The 21,664-nt window shown below is 45.9% G+C and overlaps 1 protein-coding gene and 1 non-coding gene across 2 annotated transcripts; both read left to right on the top strand.

Moving 5' to 3' along the window:
* The first annotated feature begins 10,227 nt into the window (after window positions 1-10,227).
* Window positions 10,228-15,614, top strand: LOC128136031 (uncharacterized). Its single transcript, XM_052775122.1, has 5 exons — window positions 10,228-10,242; window positions 10,538-10,954; window positions 12,393-12,528; window positions 12,826-12,910; window positions 15,378-15,614. Exons 1-5 carry the CDS (start codon window positions 10,228-10,230, stop codon window positions 15,445-15,447), a joined length of 723 nt encoding a protein of 240 aa, XP_052631082.1. The 3' UTR covers window positions 15,448-15,614.
* Window positions 15,195-15,275, top strand: LOC128136292 (small nucleolar RNA SNORD72). Its single transcript, XR_008233319.1, has one exon. It is a non-coding gene; the product is annotated as a small nucleolar RNA SNORD72 (small nucleolar RNA).
* Window positions 15,615-21,664: the final 6,050 nt, after the last annotated feature.

Consider the following 21,664-nt stretch of genomic DNA (forward strand, 5'->3'; position numbering starts at 1 on the left):
GTGAGAAGCAAATACGTGTTTCTGAAAGAAAATCAGACACCTTATATTTACCTAATGCACATTTTGTGCACAGCTTTTTATTTATTCACGTACTCAGATACTTTCTAAATGCAACATACATGAAAAATTTGAAAATGCACTGTACCATGTACATGCTGTACCAGTGCTTTTAACACTAACAGGTGCCAATCCTGGATGGGCCTTGTAAAACCGAATTACCTGCTTACCTTTGGAGACAGAAGGTGCTATAAGGCATGCATGTGTGTTTCTCCAGCTACCCAGAAGTCTTCTGGGAGGAGAACAACATCAAGTCACGTTCTAAGGAATGGTTGGTGAGAAGTAAAATCATTCACATATGCACTTGAAGCATAGCTGAGTAACACATGGAGGGAATGTGATGGCAGAGATATACCTAGGCAAGCATGTGATTCCACATAAAAAGTGAGAAAATTGAGAGGGTAAGGTAGCCAACTGTTTGAATCTAACTTTACATTTGGAAGTATAAAAGAATTAACATTATTAGTTATATTTAGACACTCAGCCCTGGGCTTCCAAGTTAGCAAATTTCAGCCATAATGTCTGGGCTTAGATTTAGGCTGTGTCTAGCTATGAATCAGACAAGCTTTTGTGGTTGTTTTTTTTAATTAAAAAGAAAAGAAAGAAAACATTGCTGCTACTGCTAAGTATGTAACCATCCACGTGTATGCACCTGCATAGAGATATATACACATGTATACACATATGACTGGGCATCATTTCCTTTTCTTTTGTTCAATAATAAATCTTTTGGGTTTAATGTGCTTTAGAATAATCCTGAAAATGCAAGTCAGAGACATACATTACCCTGGGGAAGGATGGATGTTTAAAATGCCAACCTGTCAGTGCAAGGCAAGTTTGTAAGGTAGAGGCCATAGCATTTATTTGGCCAACTAACATAATGGGAAAAGCAGACAACATTTGAACGCAGAATTCGCGACGTTCTGACCTTTTTTCCCAAGCATAAAATTAGTCACATGCATTTGTCTGAGAACATGACACCCAGGAAGATTAGAGATACAGTTACATTTTTATATTGAGAGGCCTCTGTACTGGGTTTGTGTGGCAAGGTTTTGGTAGCGGGGGGGTTACAGGGGTGGCTTCTGTGAGAAGCTGCTAGAAGCTTCCCCTATGTCCAACAGAGCCAATGCCAGCCGGCTCTAAGACAGACCCGCCGCCAGCCAAGGCCGAGCCAATCAGCGACAGTGGTAGCGCCTCTGGGATAACATATTTAAGAAGGGGGAAAAAAAGTTGCTGCGCAACAGAAACTGCAGCTGGAGAGAGGAGTGAGAACATGTGAGAGAAACAACCCTGCAGACACCAAGGTCAGTGAAGAAGGAGGGGGAGGAGGTGCTCCAGGCGCCGGAGCAGAGATTCCCCTGCAGCCCGTGGGGAAGACCATGGTGAGGCAGGCTGTCCCCCTGCAGCCCAGGGAGGTCCATGGCAGAGCAGATATCCACCTGCAGCCCGGGGAGGACCCCACGCCGGAGCAGGTGGGTGCCCGAAGGAGGCTGTGATCCCGTGGGAAGCCCATGCTGGAGCAGGCTCCTGGCAGGACCTGTGGACCCATGGAGAGAGGAGCCCACGGAGCAGGTTTTTTCTGGCAGGACTTGTGACCCCGCGGGGGATCCACGCTGGAGCAGTGTGCTCCTGAAGGACTGCACGCCGTGGAAGGGACCCGTGCTGGAGCAGTTCGTGAAGAACTGCAGCCCATGGGAAGGACCCACGTTGGAGAAGTTCATGGAGGACTGTCTCCCGTGGGAGGGACCCCATGCTGGAGCAGTTCGTGAAGAACTGCAGCCCGTGGGAAGGACCCACGTTGGAGAAGTTCATGGAGGACTGTCTCCCGTGGGAGGGACCCCATGCTGGAGCAGGGGAAGAGTGTGATGAGTCCTGCCCCTGAAGAGGATGAAGCAGCAGAGACAACGTGTGATGAACTGACTGCAACCCCCATTCCCCGTCCCCCTGCGCCGCTGGGGGGGGGTAGGTAGAGAATCCAGGAGTGAAGTTGTGCCCGGGAAGAAGGGAGGGGTGGGGGGAAGGCGTTTTGAGATTTGGTTTTATTTCTCATTACCCTACTCTGATTGGATTGCTAATAAATTAAGTTAATTTTCCCCAAGTCAAGTCTGTTTTGCCCGTGATGGTAATTAGTTGAGTGATCTCTCCCTGTCCTTATCTCGACCCATGAGCCCTTTGTTATATTTTCTCTCCCCTGTCCAGCTGAGGAGGGGGAGCGATAGAGCGGCTTTGGTGGGCACCTGGCATTCAGCCAGAGTCAACCCACCACAGCCTCTTATACAATCATAGCATCACAGAAATATGGCTGGGAGGAACCTCAGAAGATCATCCAGCTTACTTGCCTCCCCACTACAAGATCAGCTACACCTAAGCCATTTCAGACAAACATTTGCCCAGTCTCTTCTCAAAAACTCCAGAACCATCTGAAGGAAGATTAAATCCAGTGCTTTGGAGTCTGCACTGGTACAAAAGTTTTCCTAACGACTAACTAAAATATTTTCTGCTGCAATTTAAGGGGATCATGGTTAGAAGCTGGGCCTTTCCACCTGGAATGCGATGCAGACTACAATTCCGGACTGTGGTGGCTCAAATGCTTTTTGTGCATCTCCATTGAAAATTTTGTTCTAGGCTTGTGTGTGCATATATTTGTGCATGAATAATGCAACAAAGGTTTAAGACAACAGTATCAAACAAAACAAGATCAATATAGGTTGTTTGTTATCAAAATAATACTAACAAGACAAGAATATTTAGTTGTTATACAACTGAAAAGAGAAGAAAATGGCTGTTACCTTGTAAAGGAACTTGCGTCTTTCTCGTATGCACCCCTTCTGGTGCTCAGCCCAAATTGCCACGCAACCACCTCTGCAAGCTTGAGGCTAGCCAGTGAAATCCCCTTTGAGACTTACTGCTTTGGTGCAAGAATGCCCCGCAACTCTGTAATGTGTCGAAGTATAAGCATTAAAAAGAAACACAACCTAGGGAAATTTTAAAATTCTGTAAGATGCTGTTGCACTGTGTAACAAGCGTGTACCAGGTTTGTAGTTACCTCTGCTGTACAGAGGTATGTTGCCCCTGTTCCCCTAGCAAGATGTAACAACAAAGAAAGATTTTAGTGGGGTTTCTTGTGGGGAAGGACGCAGGATCCTTCCCAGCCATCCCAAGGTAAAGGTTAAATGCAGTTGAGGAAGTGAGTGGGAAGCTCTTGCTCCTGCTATGTTTGTGATGGTAGTCATGCTTAAACCATGATCTACCGAGTATTAGTGCCACCCTCCGAGCATTTGTCGGTGAGCTGAAGACTATTATCTGGTCTCTCTGTCCAATGCTAAGGAGCGGTAATAAAAAAATATTGCTCTTCTAATGTAACTTATCTATATGAGCACTGTTCATGAGCATTGTAGAAGAGATGTTATGTGATCATCAGTACGAACCTGTTCATGCCATCATAAATAGAAAGGATGAGTGACTATAAAAATTTCTAATTCAGTATTGAGAAAAACACTCGGAGGCCCTCTTTAGTGTGAGTTTGAATAATTGATTTTTATTATTAAACTCTGGCATTGATTTCAGTGTGCTACATGTGAGGTCACATTTTGTACTGTTTTTTATGGAAGAGTGTGAATGCATGGAAAGAGTACATAGTTGTGATAAAGGGGCTCTTCCCTTCCCATTGAGGACTGGCTATAGGAAGCAACAGTATCAAATGTATTCTATACACATTGTATAAGCTTTGTTATACAAAGAGGTTTGATAATTTTTTGATCATTTCCACTATATTTTAACAAGCAATTTCCTAAGTTAGTGACAGCTGTTTAATTTTCTTCTACCCATTTTCATTTTAAACAAATAGAAATCTTTTTGTATTATAATCATTAGTTTCTTAGCAGAATGCAACAGCCTTTTTTATAAGCATTGCTGTTTGCTCATATTTTCTGTTATTGTCATAGAGATTTAAGAACTGTACAAATAATATTGTTTTCAATTTATTAACCTAATTTACTGTTACTTTTTAGAGAGTTTTTACAGAGTTGTTTAGGAGAAAAGTTTTAGTTGAACTATACTGTCATCTTGTGGTGACCAATGTTTCTGGTTCAAATTCACACATGAAAGTTTTCTTTTCAAACTGAAAGAATCTGGATACCATACAAATAAAGTTACGTTTCTTGTGGCTGCTTGGTAACAGATATTCAGGGTATTTTCTTCCCCACTAATTCCAACGAGGTGTCTACCTCTGCAAATCAAGATGATATCCAGAAACAAAGGCATCCAAACTGACCCTCATGAAAATTTTGCCCTTGAATTCATCAGTTCTCCTGCAGCCTTCCTGAGACATTGTTACCTAGGTCAAAGTGTTCAATATCCAAGAGGACCTAAAAGCATTCCTTTGATCTAAGAGATCACATTTAGAAATAAAGACTTCAGCTTGTCTGCATCTCCTAAGATAATTGGTATCAAGCACCAACTAGCTTCTGGCATACATCAAGCTTGAATCTTCACCATTCCTATCCCTTGTAGTCATCCTCACTTGCACAAAGGGCGTTCCACATGTGCACAAATAAGTGATGCCAATATGATGACATTAGACAGAAATTGCTTGGATATCAGTCTTGCATTTGCCACACACAAGTCCTTTCAGCAGTGTTCAAGTTTCGTAGAACCAAAACAACTACTCCATTTTGGAGCAAATCCCACCATAGTCACATCAGGGACTGTATGGCTGTACTGCACCCTGGCGATGGTGCTACGTAGTATGACACCAAACCTATGCAAAACAAATGCCGCTGAGGGTATTTGGTGCTCATACCCATCTTCCTCTGTATTGCCTAGCCAGCCCTGGTTTTGGTCTCCCTGTCCCTGAGCTGGACTTATCTGTAAGGCTGCTCTGCTTTAGTTGTGGGGAGGGACTGGAAGTGGGTGATTCTCCTCTTCCCCATCAAAGTGCCAGGGCAGAGCAAGGAGGTCAGGAAGGTCTATGGGCCATGGATAGGATCAGCTTGAGGCAGAGGGGCTTGTACCCCAGAGGGATGGAAGAAAAAAATGGATGGGCATGTCCAGTGTTGCATTTTGCTTCAGTTTTCCAACTGAAAATTTGCAGATGACACCAAGCTGAGTGGTGCAGTTGACACGCCTGAGGGATGGGATGCCATTCAGAGGGACCTGGACAAGCTTGAGAAGTGGGCCCATGTGAACCTCATGAGGTTCAACAAGGCCAAGTGCAAGGTCCTGCACCTGGGTCAGGGCAACCCCCAGCATCAATACAGGCTGGGGGATGAAGGGATTGAGAGCAGCCCTGCAGAGAAGGACTTGGGGGTACTGGTGGATGAAAAGCTGGCCATGACCCGGCAATGTGCACTCGCGGCCCAGGAAGCCAACCATATCCTGGGCTGCATAACAAGAAGCGTGGCCAGCAGGTCGAGGGAGGCGATTCTGCCCCTCTACTCCGCTCTGGTGAGACCCCACCTGGAGTACTGTGTCCAGCTCTGGAGTCCTCAGTACAAGAAAGACATGGACCTGTTGGAGCAGGTCCAGAGGAGGGCCACAAAAATGATCAGAGGGCTGGAACACCTCTCCTATGAGGAAAGGCTGAGAGAGTTGGGGTTGTTCAGCCTGGAGAAGAGAAGGGTCTTGGGAGGCCTCATTGCAGCCTTTCAGTACTTAAAGGGGGCTTATAAGAAAGATGGGGACAGAGTTTTTAGTAGGGCCTGTAGCAATAGGACAAGGGGTAATGGTTTTAAACTAAAAGAGGGTAGATTCAGACTAGATATAAGGAAGAAATTTTTTACGAGGAGGGTGGTGAAACGCTGGAACAGGTTGCCCAGAGAAGTTGTGGATGCCCCATCCCTGGAAACATTCAAGGCCAGGTTGGACGGGGCTCTGAGCAACCTGATCTAGTTGAAGATGTCCCTGCTCATTGCAGGGGGGTTGGACTAGATGACCTTTAAAGGTCCCTTCCAACCCAAGCCATTCTATGATTCTATGATTGTAAGAAGTCTGAATTATTCACGTGTCTAAGTCTCGAGTTCCCTCGCTGCCCTCATAGGGTGTACCTCAGTGAACAGGGAAAATGGACCTGAGCCCTTGAATGTTTTCCATTCCCTCAGCTCTTTTTAAGAAGTACCAAGATAAAGCACATTTAAATAATGTGGTTCTTGCTTTTGTTTTCAGTCCTTCCCTGGACATCTGTGCTACAGATCAAAGAACCAAGTGAAACACACCTTTAACTGTTTGCAAGATGCATGCCTTGGAGTGCATGGGCAGAAAATATTCTCTTACTAATGCAGAAAGCTGCAAAATACCTCAGGCAGCTGAAATATCATGTGGATCATGCCAGTCGTGGGAAAAATGTGATGGCAAGAGATTCTTCACAATTGTAAGCAAAATTGTTTATATGACCAAAATGAAATTTTTATCCCTAGTTACGCATTAGCTGTAGGTTACGCAACATGTCCAGTGTTGCATTTTGCTTCAGTTTTTCAACCCCGACCCGATCGGACAGGCTGCAGAACATGGTGTTAGGGGATACAGAAAGGCACCTGCCTCCACGGTATTCAATAAACCCTGATCTAGATGCTTAATAGGATCACAGTGTTTGCTGGCACGACAAAGAGTTTCTCCCATCACTGGACCTGGCTGGACCAAAAGTGCTGTGCGGAAGCTGCGATGGGACACAGGCTGCAGAGACAGACTTCTGTTTCCTACATCGAAAAGACAGTCCTGAAATCCAGATGTGCCACCTTCTAAATCGTTTGGACTACTTCCTATGCATCGAAGCAGAAGGGTGAATTAGCCAGTGCTGAATTTAGGCTGGTACCATTCAGCAGTTGCTAGTACATGAGTCTGTGGGTTTTGAGCAGGCTGGAGTTCACTATTGGCAGTGAACTCTATCCTCACCCGCGACCTGCACGGGGACTAAGAGCTTCTGGGATTGTACTGGATCAGCCACAGCTCTGCCCATTCCCTACCCTAGAAGTATCCAGTGCTCCTGAATACTGAAGACGATTGCATGATGATATAAAAAAAAAAAAAAAATCTTTCTTTCCTAACAGGTTTGAAGACATGTAAATGAACAAGATTATTTTTATCCCACAAAAGGACAAGAATAATTCCTCTGGCAGCATATCCTTGCAGGCAGCCAAACCAACATACTTCCTTTGGAGGCTGTTGCCATGGCATCTGTCCAATGTCTTCACAGCATCTTCCAGATTTCTGAGATCTAACGAGAAAGAAAGGAAAGGAGGCACTAGTTAAAAGACACAGAGCAAAGTTGCTGGGAGAAAAATGACCCAGTCCAGCCTGTAGGATGTATTCATACTTTGAATTAATTGGGCTTTTTTTTCTGTATGGCATTTCATCCATAGGACCCTGAGTTTTCTCTTTTGATTTTTGGCAAGGAAGACAGAATTGCTATAAAAATATTTTCATTAAGTCAGAGCAAAATTAATTTTACCTAACTTCAGCCATCTATGTGCCTGTCATATGTGCATCTAAGGGGGCTGTCTAGGCTTCTGTTAGAATTAATGGAAGGAGAAGGGTTCCTCCCAAGGATGATTTATCCAGCCTACTTTAGACACCTAACTTAAGATGGGACGATTTACCCTTTGGAACCATTTATCTCTCTCCTTTAACTACAGCGGGACCATGGATGGACTAAATGCCTGGATTTTCAGGTGAGGTAAAATGAATATGAGCAAAGACCTCTGCCTTAGGTGTTATTCCAGGGATGGAAATTACCAATCAAAATGAAAGAGCTGAGTGAACAGCCTGGGCCACACATTTGTGCATCTGGAAACAATGCAGCTAAAGTCAAAATGGCTTTTTGCCCCTGTCGTGGTTTCAGCCCAGCCGGTAACAAAGGACCACGCAGCCGCTCGCTCGCTCACTCCTCCCGCCCCCCTCCGGTGGGATGGGGAGGAGAATCAGAAAGGAGAAAAGGAAAAAAAACCGGAACCTCGAAGGTTGAGATAAGGACAATTTACTGGGACAACACAAAGAGAGAAGTTACAACAACAACAACGGTACTAATAAAAGAATATACAAAACGAGTGATGCACAGTGCAACCGCTCACCACCCGGAACCCGACGCTCCGCCACTTCCCCCACCGAAAGCCAAGAGAGCACCCCCAGCCCGCTCCCCAGTTATATACTGAGCATGATGGCACATGGTATGGAATAGCTCCTTGGCTAGTTCAGGTCAGCTGTCCCGGCTACGTTCCCTCCCAGCTTCCTGTGGAAATTAACTCTATCCCAGCTGAACCCAGGACAGCCCCATCCCTCAACCTTAGCAGAAGTCAAAAGCCTCCCAGCACATAAATCAGCACCAAAGGAATTCAGTGAGAGGCCACGCTCAGGAAACAAGTGAGGATAAATTAATATTGAGACAACCGTACAAGGCTGGTTTGTCCAGGAGTGAAAATGCAGCAGTCGGACATGGCTTAATTGCTTTGGGGATCGTGCCTTTTTCTGGACAGCAAGCTCCATGTTACAGGGGTTCAACTGTCCACACGTTCATCGTGGAAGAGTTCCTCACAGTTTGCTGGCTTGTGGCAGGCCCAGACAGCTTCATTTTTGGAATAATTGCATTTTTAGTCAGCTTCAGTAAACCAGAAGCAGAAGGAATAAGATCTAGCCTGCCAGATAAATACATACTTTTATCAAGAGCTGTTAGACAAGATGTTGCGTTAAAGGGTAAAGAAGTTTGGCAGAAAATAAACCCCCTTGCGTTCCAGCTTGTCCTCAGATATCAGAGGGGCTGGGGGCGGCTAGGCTTAGATTCTGAGTGACGCCCAATTCGACGCTCTAAGTCCGGTCGCGTTCAATATATTGAACTAACTCGATCACGGATGCACAAATAGCGCAATGTACTTTCATCTAGTTGCGTTCAATGAACTAACACAGCCAGACTTAAGGAGTTTGGTCACATTCAACTCTCACGGCTAGATTAATGAATAGTACAGTTTATTAAAGCAACAGAAGTGCAGATTCTTTTGGATTGCCGGTGATAAATACACTGTCTGCAAAGCATGTGCAAGTACCAAGAATATGAATAAGACAGCCGACTACAAACGCGTTAAATTAAGGAAAAACTCTATAGAGATTTCTAAGTTTCCCGGGGAAGCGCTCGGTATAACCGAGGGTTCGAATCTTACCCAATAGGCGTCCCTATGGGGGGGGAAGAGAGGTTCGGCCCGTCGACTGATCCCAGAAGTCAGCGATGTCCTCCCGACTTGTCTATGATGGTATCTTCCCTAGCATTCCTCCTCTCTTAAGCCATTTTATACTACCTTCTTATTTTTAGGTGGAGCTTGAGTGACTCCAGTCATACATACCTTTATGACGATTGGTATAAAATCTCCTCGCTTTACTTTTAAAGGTATGAGCTAGAGAAATTCAGAGCGCATGCTCAGTGAGGGGTGGTCGCACCTTGAAGGCAGGTAGCCTTTGGAATGGAGGTGTGTTTTGGTATTATAATGAGATTATAATGAGCAAAGTTCACCCAGAGAACATAATTTTGACAGAAAATGAAAAACTGCTGGTTCAGGGCTGGCTCAGGGTAACAGCTATGCAGTTTATCAGTTCCATAGTACCATCCAGTTCCCATCCCTGCGATGATATCACAGAGCCTGGCTGCGGTGTTTCCACTCTGCTCCACCCTCCGTGTTGTTTCTCTCAGAGTCAGCATACCAAGCTCCCCTGGTGTTGCTAACATCTAAGGTTGCAGGTTATGTTGCTTAGGGAATTATTATGGAACAGATTCCTTGCATATCCACCGCATTCCACCCTGGAGGTTTACCTTCTCTTAAGAGGTGGACATATCAATAAGTCACCTCCAGCAATTATTCCACACAAGGTTATATAATTCTACAATCAAGGTTAAATAAATTGGTTTTATCATCAATTTCTGACTTTGTTTGAGACAAGTAGGCGTTGAACTGGTGATAAGATAAACACAAATTTCTTCAAGTTCTCTCTGTACACGTTATTTCCCCAAAATTAACTCTTCCAAGATAAAATTGCCTATAGATTGTGAGTCTACTGAAGATGCACAGTAGGCTAGCATGTGAGAATTTAAATGGTGCATCTGAATAAAAAATGATTTTGCATTAATGATGTCCATTGCGGTGCTTTAGACTGCAGGCAGACTGTCATGTGGCGTGGGGGAGGCTGGGGGGGGACATGGACAAGCAGAGCGTGCAGTAGGGGCTGCCTATTTTTTAAGGCAGTTCACTTTGAAAGTATGTATTACAGCCAAGAATACCCTGTCCCTGAATTTCAGTCATGAAAAGTTTTCACTGAACGTGGAAATAGGGCCAGGACTTGATTCTGCAGCCTGAAGTGGAGCTGTAGGTACCTGTGAATAGCAGCATGGGCACTATTGCAGAGAAGACGCATTAGAGTTAAAAATTATGTGCCAGTAAGGCAACTTAGGTGTGTTAAATATTTTCTTGACCGGGTAGAGACATATTTACACATAGATACCCCCTAGTCATTATTTCTGGGACCAGTCGCACCATGGCCTAGGACACATTGCGACGCCCTAATAAGCACCAGTTTTGGGGTGGTGTCACCAGGGACAACTGAGCTTTTGGAGCCCGGGCCCCCGAGGGTCTCACCCAGGACACCAGGGCTTTCAGGGACTCCGGTCTGTCCCAGCAGGCCGGGCCTGGCGGGAAGGGGCCACCACACGGAGGGGACTCCTGAGCACAACCTGGGGCGAGGCCAAGTCAAGGAGAGCACTCGCTTTCTGCCGCGCCGGGCCTCCCCAGCCAGGCCACCGGACCGGACCCCTCCGCCGCGCCTAGCCAGACACTCCCGACGCGCCCCCGGAAGCGCTTGCCGGGCTATAGCGGAAGCGGGGCGGGGCCTAGCCCAGCCTCTTTGGTGCTGGTGCCTGGAGAAGATGGTGAGCGCTGGGGCCCGGGCGTGGGGTATCCGTCACCATCCGCTGCTGCGCTGGGCCCTGTGGGGCCGCGGGGCGGCCCTGCGCCCTGCTGTGGCCGGGCTCGACGGCGGGACGGCGCTGCGGGGAGGCCGCTGCGGGGCCAGAGCCTGAGGGCCTGGCGGTGGGCGCCGCTCCTGGCCTGGGTGGGGGCGCGGGGCGTCTCGTCCAGGGCGGGGAGGCCGCTGCGGGGCCAGAGCCTGAGGGCCTGGCGGTGGGCGCCGCTCCTGGCCTGGGTGGGGGCGCGGGGCGTCTCGTCCAGGGCGGGGAGGCCGCGGTGGGGTATGGGGCCGTGTCGTGGTTTAGCCCCAGCCAGCAACTAAGCACCACGCAGCCGCTCATTCACCTCCCTCACAGTAGGATGGGGGAGAGAATCAGAAGGGTAAAAGTGAGAAAACTCGTGGGCGGAGATAAAGACAGTTTAATATGTAAAGCAAAAGCCGCGTGCACAAGCAAAGCAAAACAAGGAATTCATTCGCTACTTCCCATCGGCAGGCAGGTGTTCAGCCATCCCCAGGAAAGCAGGGCTCTATCACACGTAACGGTTACTTGGGGAAGACAAAGCGCCATAACTCCAAATGTCCCCCCCTTCCTTCTTCTTCCCCCAGCTTTACATGCTGAGCATGACGTCACATGGTCTGGAATATCCCTTTGGTCAGTTGGGGTCAGCTGTCCTGGCTGTGTCCCCTCCCAACTCCTTGTGCCCCCCCCCACTCACTGGTGGGGTGGGGTGAGGAGCAGAAAAGGCCTTGACTCTGGGTAAGCGCTGCTCAGCAGTAACGAAAACATCTCAGCATTATCAACGCAGTTTTCAGCACAAATCCAAAACGTAGCCCCATACTCGCTGCTATGAAGAAAATTAACTCTATCCCAGCCAAAACCAGCACAGGCCGTGTGCCGGGGTGCCTCTGGGGTCTCCTTTGGGGTCTCTTCCGTGCTCGCTGTGGGCCTGGCCAGGCCGGCGCTCTCCCCGGGGGATGAGGCAAACCTTTCAGATAACGTATCAAGAGGGGGTTTGGTCGCCAAAGCCTCTTGTGGTGAGTGTACCGTGTGGTGATCTGCGTGAAATAAATACCTTTCCTCAGGAAAAAGCAGTTTACTGTTTATCAGTGATGAATTTGGGGGAGATGAGAAGGGAGTTGGAGATAACCACTTGGTAGCTTTGTTTTATTTCAGCACTGGGTGGGGGGGTAGGAATGGCAAAGAGAGGTGTAAGGAACTGATTTCTAAAAATGGAGGATACCTATAGGCGAAACTGAGTTGGTGTTTCAGTGTGCCTCTGACACGTTTATTGGACTTCATGAATTTGCGTGTGTTTTTTAGAGGAGCTTATGTTTTGAGTTACGTGACTTGTGAGTGCTAATGATGTTTACAATGTGCAATGTCTTGAAATGTTTTTCAGACGAAGGGTACATCCTCGTTTGGTAAGCGACGAAATAAGACACACACCTTGTGTCGTCGATGTGGATCCAAGGCATACCATCTGCAGAAATCTACCTGTGGGAAATGTGGTTACCCTGCTAAGCGTAAGAGAAAGTGTAAGTAACAGACTTGAGTTTAAAAACTTGTGTTTCTTTGTCATCTTCAGTAGTCTGGCTTTTTTCCAACCAAGGAAGAATACTGTGTCATCTTGCAGTGTTTGGAGCTTTTTTTGAAATTAACACTGATTTAACTATATTTTAGCTAACATGTGCAGTATTACTGCACAGAAATTGACTTAATTTATAATTATTTTTTTTCTTTTGCTTCTGTCAGATTGAATAGTTGTGCTATTCAAATGTACTGTGCAACTAATTATTTGGTGCAGATGAGTAACAGTAACTTCTGTGTTCTAGATAACTGGAGCGCAAAGGCTAAAAGACGCAACACCACTGGTACTGGTCGCATGAGGCACTTGAAAAGGGTCTACCGTCGATTCAGGTATGACATTTTATTACAAACTAGTGTAATGTGAAATCTTGCATGGATTTCACTGAATTATAAAATTCGTCATTCAAAGTTAACACTCTTATTTAGTACACTTAATGTGGTATGGTCTTTCTTTTTAAATATATTGTGGAAATAAATGATGCCTTATATCTTCAAAGGAATATGCTGCCAATAATAAAAAGCTCACTCATTGTTAATAGATAGAATGTATAGCAAGCTCTGATGTTTCTGTTAAGTGTAGACAGTACAGAACACAGAGGGTATTGTAATAAAATGTCCACATTTGAAAAGGTATGCTTTGTGTAGCATTGCCTCTATTTGTGAGTCAGTGAAATTGCTGGTTGTGCTGAAGCGTGGAGTTTTGTAAGAGACAATTCTTGAAATGCATTCCAAATCCCCTCTTGCCCACAAAAAAAGTTCAGGATTGAAATACTTCAGTAGTCGCTCTCTAATTTGGAGTTCAGTTAGCAGTAAGTAACTGTAACATCAGTGTGGTGGGTTGACCCTGGCTGGACACCAGGTGCCCACCAAAGCCACTCTTATCACTCCCCCTCCTCAGCTGGAGAGGGGAGAGAAAATATATCGAAAGGCTCATGGGTCGAGATAAGGACAGGGAGAGATCACTCGCCAATTACCATCATGGGCAAAACAGCCTCGACTTGGGGAAATTAGTTTAATTTTTTTACCAATCAAACCAGAGTAGGGTAATGAGAAATAAAACCAAATCTTAAAACACCTTCCCCCCACCCCTCCCTTCTTCCCGGGCACAACTCCACTCCCGATTTTCTCTACCTCCTCCCCCCGAGCAGCGCAGGGGGACGGGGAATGGGGGTTGCAGTCAGTTTGCCACACATTGTCTCTGCCGCTCCTTCCTCCTCAGGGGGAGGATTCATCACACTCTTCCCCTGCTCCAGCGTGGGGTCCCTCCCACAGGAGACAGTCCTTCACAAACTTCTCCGGCATGAGTCCTTCCCACGGGCTGCAGTTCTTCACGAACTGCTCCAGCGTGGGTCCCTTCCACGGGGTGCAGTCCTTCAGGAACAGACTGCTCCAGCGTGGGTCCCCCACGGGGTCACAAGTCCTGCCAGAAAACCTGCTCCAGTGTGGGCTCCTCTCTCTCCACGGGTCCACAGGTCCTGCCAGGAGCCTGCTCCAGTGTGGGCTTCCCATGGGGTCACAGCCTCCTTCGGGCATCCACCTGCTCCGGCGTGGGGTCCTCCCTGGGCTGCAGGGGGACAGCCTGCCTCACCATGGTCTTCCCCACGGGCTGCAGGGGAATCTCTGCTCCGGCGCCTGGAGCACCTCCTCCCCCTCCTTCTTCACTGACCTTGGTGTCTGCAGGGTTGTTTCTCTCACATGTTCTCACTCCTCTCTCCAGCTGCAGTTTCTGTTGCGCAGCAACTTTTTTTCCCCCTTCTTAAATATGTTATCCCAGAGGCGCTACCACTGTTGCTGATTGGCTCGGCCTTGGCCAGCAGCGGGTCTGTCTTGGAGCCGGCTGGCATTGGCTCTATCTGACATGGGGTAAGCTTCTAGCAGCTTCTCACAGAGGCCACTCCTGTAGCCCCCCTGCTACCAAAACCTTGCCATGCAAACCCAATACACTCAGATTCCAAGTTACAGGTTTCTAAAATGTGTTATAAATCTTTGAGTTGTACTTACGAGGTACTGTACTGTTAAACTCATTAAGAATTTCTTTTGTATGACCTCCGTGTTCTAAAATGGAGCTCTGTAACTTCTGGCCTAATACACCAGAAAGTTGGATGAAAAATACCAAGCAATTCAAGAGTCTTTTCCTAAAAATGTAGATTGGATTTTATAGTGAAAAGTAGGAGTCTTTTATGTCCTGAACCTAGGTGTAGTTGAGGGATCCATTCATCTGTGGGTTTTTTGGTGAGCGCAGTCTTTCCCAGCAGCAGCCAGAAAAGACCTTACAATGTGCAACTGCAGCCTGATTTCCACCGAGTGTTGCTGAAGTAGAAATGTCATATCCAAAAGCAAGCGTGGGGCTGACTCTTCTTTTGTCATGCCTGTCTTAATCTCTGGTTGGAGACAGAGGATTTCTGTAAGAAATTGACTTGCACTTCAGTACTAACAAATGTGAAATCTTTTGCCGAGTTGCTTAGTAGGAACATAAAGTAAGGAGTGCCTTCAGTGGGTGTGCTGTATCTGATTCAGTCTTGTAGTGTTTACTCAGTTACTGAAATCTTCCTGTTTGAAGAAGTCAAATTTACTTCAGCAGAAGAGAGAGAAGACCATACTGCTTATTCCAAACAGCTTGTCAATGATGTTTCTTATTAAAAATGTCTGAACATATGAACTCCATAGTGATTTCAGTGCATTACTGAGAGAAGCTGAAAAAAGCTGGTGAACTTGATCTAAAACGTTACTTGTTAGAAAAATAACCTGGAGCAGAAATCACCCTTTCAAAAAGTGGTAACCATATTTCTACTTGTAGGAATGGATTCCGTGAGGGAACCATGCCAAAGCCCAAGAGAGCAGCTGTTGCAGCCTCCGGTTCATCGTAAAGACTCATCTATTTGTTAAAATAAATGGTCTTATCCAGAAAATGTCACCTTTTATACATGTTCTACTTCAGAGAGATATGGGATTCCTGAAAATACATATATTTACACACACAAATTCTTGATGGTACGCACTGAAGTAATTCATTAAAAATAATCCTTTAATTGACTTTTCATTTGATAGCACCTCCACCTTGAAAAGGACCATTATCTCTGTGCTGAGCTTAAAAAGAGGCTTGTATGTGTTACTCAAAAGAACTCGCCTGCAAGAGAAATGGAATATCGGCACTATGGACTGAGTTTCATTGTGCCCTAGCATGGAGAGTCAGAATTTATCTCAAAGATAGTAACTTGAATAATGGCTCTAAGTGCTGTTCTGGGAAGGAATAGTTTAAAAGGGATTCCCAGTCTTAGCCATTGTTCACTGTTCTGTGGCTCTGAAAGGCCTGCAAAAGTATTGTTTATTCAGTGGGCCGTTGCTTCTTGGGTAAAAAGAAACTCCCAAGTCTGGAGCGCACATACTGCCAGACATGAAGGGACTGGAGATCTGCTGTAGTTGAGACAGAAGTTACCCAAATGGTCTGGGAAGGTAAGTGTGGAAAGTTGACACACAAATAGATCAGAATTAATTATGCTAGGTGTAAACAATAAATGGTAGGTAGTATGATACAGAAGTCAGTGACTTGGGGGTATGTTTGAATTGTGGATTGATACCTGATAAACTCGCACCCTACATGGTGTGTTACTGGGTCACTCAGCTGGCTCTCAGACTCAGCTTTAAAAAGAAGCGATCATAAGATGCTGTTATGAAAGTTTTGGGAATTTAGAAGATAGTAATCACTGCAAGGATTTAGAGGATTTTCAGATGCCTTGAAAAGAAAATAATAAAAAAAACCAACCCACCACCACCAAAGACTTCTGATACTTTAAGCTTCTGAGGCTGTTCTATGATTCCTTTGGTTTCGTCATGAATTTCCAGGAGTAGCATACTGCTTTGTCAGTACTGAAGGATCAGCAGTCAACAAATGTATCAGCTTGTGCAAGTCACTGAAGAATTTTTCAGCCAGGCTTGAAATTGGAGTGCGCCTGACTGCGCTTTCTTATATTTTAAATGAAGTATAGTTAATGCTTTTGGATAATTGAGTGTATCTAATTAGGCTGTTTCTAAACAAAAAGAGAAATCTTGCCCTGCTGTTCTCTTAGCATGTAACAAATATACTGTACTCACTCTGCTTTCAATTGGTCCTCCTGAGAGTCTGAAAGTAAGTGGTGTTGAAGCTGTTAAATTAAAAATACATTTTGCACATATTACACGTTATGTATTCACAGGGCTCAGGAGTGCATCTAAAATATGTTTTTTGATGATATCCTGGGAAGCAAATGTAGGAGGAAGTAATCATAAATGTCTTTTTTGTTACTCTCAGAGTGAGAATAACCCCTCAGGACATCTGTCGTGGTTTAAGCCCAGCCAGCAACAAAGCACCACGAAGCCTCGCTCGCTCACTCCTCCCCCACGGCCCTGGTGGGATGAGGAGGAGAAAATGTAAAGAAATGCTCGTGGGTCAAGACAAGGACAGGGAGGGATCACTCACCACTTATGGTCACGGGCAAAAAAACAGACTCAAGTTGGGGAAAAAACAAAATCAATTTAATTTACTACCAATCAAATCAAAACAAGGATAATGGGAAGTAAAACCAAATCTTAAAACACCTTCCCTCCACCCCTCCCTCCTTCCAGGGCTCAACTCTACTCCTGATTTTCTCTACCTCCTCCCCCCAGCGGCACAGGGGGATGGGGAATGGGGGTTGGGGTCAGTTCATGCATTGTCTCTGCTGCTCCTTCCTCCTCAGGGGGAGGACTCTTCACACTCTCCCCCTGCTCCAGCGTGGGGTCCCTCCCACAGGAGACAGTCCTCCACGAACTTCTCCGGCATGGGTCCTTTCCATGGGCTGCAGTCTTTCAGGCACAGACTGTTCCAGCGTGGGCTTTCCCACGGAGTCACGGCCATCTTCGGGGGCATCCCCCTGCTCCGGCGTGGGCTCCTCTCTCCCCAGGCTGCAGGTGGGCATCTGCTCCCCCGCTCACCTCCATGGGCTGCAGGGGGACAGCCTGCCGTCTCACCACGGGCTGCAGGGGCATCACCTCCTTCGGTGCACCTCCTCCCCCTCCTTCTTCACTGCCCTCGGTATCTGCATAGGTGTTTCTCTCACACTCCAATCTCCTCCCCTGCTGCAGGTTCCCCTTCTTAAATATGTTTTCCCAGAGGCGCTACCACCGTCGCCGATTGGGTCGGCCTTGGCCAGAGGTGGGTCCAACTCGGAGCCGGGGAAGCTTCTAGCAGCTTCTCACAGGAGCCACCCCTGTAGCCCCCTCCCCCGCTACCAAAACCCCGACACACAAACCCAAAATATTCCACCCTTTGCCTCTGCGAATCACATATTTAAGAATTATCACTAAAATCACAAACTTCACTCACATCAACAAAAAACTTCCCCACAACAAAATTAACATAATCACGATACCAAACAGAAGTGGACAATTTACACACAATCCACCCCTCGTCCCTCCACCACAATTACAACAACCGAAATTCCCATGAGTATTCCACTAACATTGTTCAGTCCATGTTTTGCCCATTACCTCTTCCAATTACTATCCTTATCTCAAATTACTACTCTTGCCCCACATTGGGCACCAAAAAGGACTGTCCTGGTTTAAGCCCAGCTGGCAACAAAGCACCACGAGGCCGCTCGCTCACTCCTTCCCCCCTCCTCGCCCCCTCCGGTGGGATGGGGAGGAGAATCAGAAAGGAGAAAAAAAAGAAGGTAGAACCTCATGGGTTGAGATAAGGACAGTTTACTGGGACAACACAAGGAGAGAAGTTACAGTAATAACAATAGTACTAATAAAAAGAAAATACAAAACGAGTGATGCACAATGCAATTGCTCACTACTTGGAACCTGATGCTCCACCACTTCCCCTGCTGCAATACCACCCCAACCCCCCAGCCCACTCCCCAGTTATATACTGAGCATGATGTCACATGCTATGGACTATCCCCTTGGCTAGTTCGGGTCAGCTGTCCTGGCTTCGTCCCCTCCCAGCTTCCTGTGGAAATTAACTCCATCCCAGCCAAATCCAGGACAGCATCTTAAAACGGATCAGCAAGGCACTAAGAGCTTGTTGAACAATGGTACAGTTGGACAGTGGTATGGCAGGTATTCTGACTATGGGTGGGAATGAAAGCCTTTGCTTTGCGAAGTCTTATATGATGTTCGTTGTGTAATGTGGGATTTTTGTTTTGAGCGGCCTGTTACGCTGACCTGCAAACATGATATAATACTGCAAAGGCAAGTGCTTAGCTATTTGCTGCTGCTACCTGTTAGCTCCTCAGCATGAGTTATGTTATGCTATACCATGCTCCTGAAAAATGAGCATTTGTATAATATACAACATATCAAGGTAATAGCGACTGAAACTTGCAATGGCTTGCAGTAACTTTGAAAACTTACAAACTTCATTTCAGGGGGAATTTTACCTACAGCAAGAATGAATTTTATGTACAAGCAGTTTGACAGCCACTTCATTTCCAACTGTTTTAAAATTCTTGGTGAGGGGCAGGAAATCAGTTAATTTGGGCTATGTTCAACCTATTCAGAAGAGCTCAGGTAGCTCACCATTACATGTCAGTCATAGTTGGCCTAAAAGCTTTACTGGATACAGATTCTGAAGCACTTCAGTTCTTTGTAGTGTTTTCTTAAATGATGAAAGCTGGACTGCCTCGATGGTTTTTCAGTACATAAATAATCTTTTGTTGAGATCTTGTTATAATAATCTTAACTCAAGGGTTATCAGTTAGAATTGAACCTCTGCATAGTGTTCACTGGTAGTTTAGATCAGCCTCTTTATGTATAGAATGTGAGAGACTGAAAGAGTTAATGTCTCAAACATTGTGGTGGGGCAAGTTACACAAACTAAAGCCCCACGCGCGCGCGCCCACCGGAACTGGACCTCTAGGCTGACGGGTGCAACGCTGGACCCAGGACCGGTGAAATCTTTCTCTTTTCTTTTCCTCTTTCTCTCTCTCTCTCCCCCCTTTTCATAATCCCTACACCTCATCCCTTTAGACATAAAACCGTTGACCAAGTCTGGGACTAGGAGTGGATCCAGCTGCCCCTAGGCTCTTCTCTGAGGAGGAGTCTGGAAAGCAAGGGGGTCTGCTCTGAACCTCGTGACTCGACGGGAGGGATCTCCTTATTCCCTGAATTGATGTATATGGTTACCACAGGTTACACGGTTTACTGAGGTAGTTTCATGCCAATTCCTGTTGTGAGAGACCACGCTGCCTACTGTTATGCCTCCCAAGTTCAGGTTGCTTCTGCCATGAATAAAACGTTCAACTGATCATTTGGTGTTGCTTCACCTTAATTTAGCCCGAGGGAATTCCGAATTCACCACAACCCCTCTCTGGTCTGTCCAGCCTGGGTCGTGACATAGAACTATTACCATACACAGTCTGTAATATGTTTGATTTTTGCATCCTTCAGACTGATACATATGGCGCAGTCAATCCAAGAGACCATTAGATGGTACAGTCTAAATTACATCAGAAATTATTACATTTCATATTCAGTGTAGCAAGTCTCACTTTTTAGACAAAAGTGTATCAGATTAAGGTTTCTTAAAGGCAGAGAGGTGTTGTTCAAGTGATTGTGGTGGCAGAAGATTGATCAGATTTGGTATGTCTAGCTCCAAAAGTGTAACTGCATGACAGAGTTTAAAAAGAGAAAAAGGATCCTTGTCAGCTTGACTTGAGGGTCAGAGCTTTTTTTCAGTCTCAGACTTGTAAGTGGGAATGCTGCTTATTGCCATGAAGCAGTATTTCATCTGTGTTGGTTCATATTGAACGGATGACAAGACCTAACACAGCTGTTCAATGCATAGCGAGCCATAGGTATCTAACCATAGGCAACTAACCAGAGAGTTACTTTAAATCCAGAGTTCTGGGTTTATAGTAGAGTGGGGGTTTGTTGCGGACACATATTTAGCTAACGGTCGCAAAAGCATTCCAGACGCCTTTAGAAGGCCTTGAACAGAATAAACAAGAAGACAAAAAAAGAAAGATGCCAATTAGAAGAACACAGGTGCACATTCCAAGATAAAGGGAACTTGGCACGAAGAACCTTAATTTGGCAGTTTATCTTGACCAATTAGACTGAGGCAAGTTTCGCATGTTTTAGTTAGTATAACCAATTGTGTCCTGTGTTTATGCGCGTGTACAGAGTTAGTATAACCAATTGTGTCCTATGTTTATGCGCGTGTACAGAGTTAGTATAACCAATTATATTTTAGCTTATGGCGCGTGGACAGCTGATGTTTAGCTTGACAAGGTATATAAGCACGCTATTTGGGCAATAAAGGGAGAACAACTTTAACCGTATCGGTGTCCGGTTGTTACTCGGCTCACGTCTCCAGATGGTTCCCTGCAACAGGGGTTTTTTTGTGGGGTGTTTTTTTTTTTTTTCCTTTTTTTCTTATGTATGGGCTATTGAGGGTGTCGTGGTTTAACCCCAGCCAGCAACTAGGCACCACGCAGCCGCTCGCTCACTTCCCCCCCCACCCAGTGGGATGGGGGAGAGAATCGGGGAAAAAAGTAAAACTCATGGGTTGCGATAAAGACAGTTTAATAGGACAGAAAGGAAGAAAATAATGATGATGATGATAATAGAATTGGAATATACAAAACAAGTGATGCACAATGCAATTGCTCACCACTCGCCAACCAACGCCCAGTTAGTCCCTGAGCAGTGATCCACTCCCCAGGCCAACTCCCCCCAGTTTCTATACTAGATGTGGCGTCACATGGTATGGAATACCCCTTTGGCCAGTTTGGGTCAGCTGCCCTGGCTGTGTCCTGTGCCAACTTCTTGTGTCCCTCCAGCCTTCTTGCTGGCTGGGCATGAGAAGCTGAAAAATCCTTGACTTTAGACTAAACACTACTTAGCAACAACTGAAAACATCAGTGTGTTATCAACATTCTTCTCATACCTAACTCAAAAACATAACACTATACCAGCTACTAGAAAGAAAATTAACTCTATCCCAGCCGAAACCAGGACAGCGGGTAAGAAAGAATAAATGCCTATACCAGTACTAATGGTTGTATGTTGCAGTTAATAAAACTAATGCAGTCTCTCAAAGGTAATTTAGACTTCTAG

The sequence above is a fragment of the Harpia harpyja genome, chromosome W, assembly GCF_026419915.1.
Source record: "Harpia harpyja isolate bHarHar1 chromosome W, bHarHar1 primary haplotype, whole genome shotgun sequence".
Lineage (NCBI taxonomy): Eukaryota > Metazoa > Chordata > Aves > Accipitriformes > Accipitridae > Harpia > Harpia harpyja.

Coding starts and splice junctions, on each gene's coding strand:
- LOC128136031 (XM_052775122.1), top strand. Junction 12,529..12,825: donor TGCTAAGCGTAAGAGAAAGT/GTAAGTAACAGA, acceptor TCTGTGTTCTAG/ATAACTGGAGCGCAAAGGCT. Junction 12,911..15,377: donor AGGGTCTACCGTCGATTCAG/GTATGACATTTT, acceptor TTCTACTTGTAG/GAATGGATTCCGTGAGGGAA.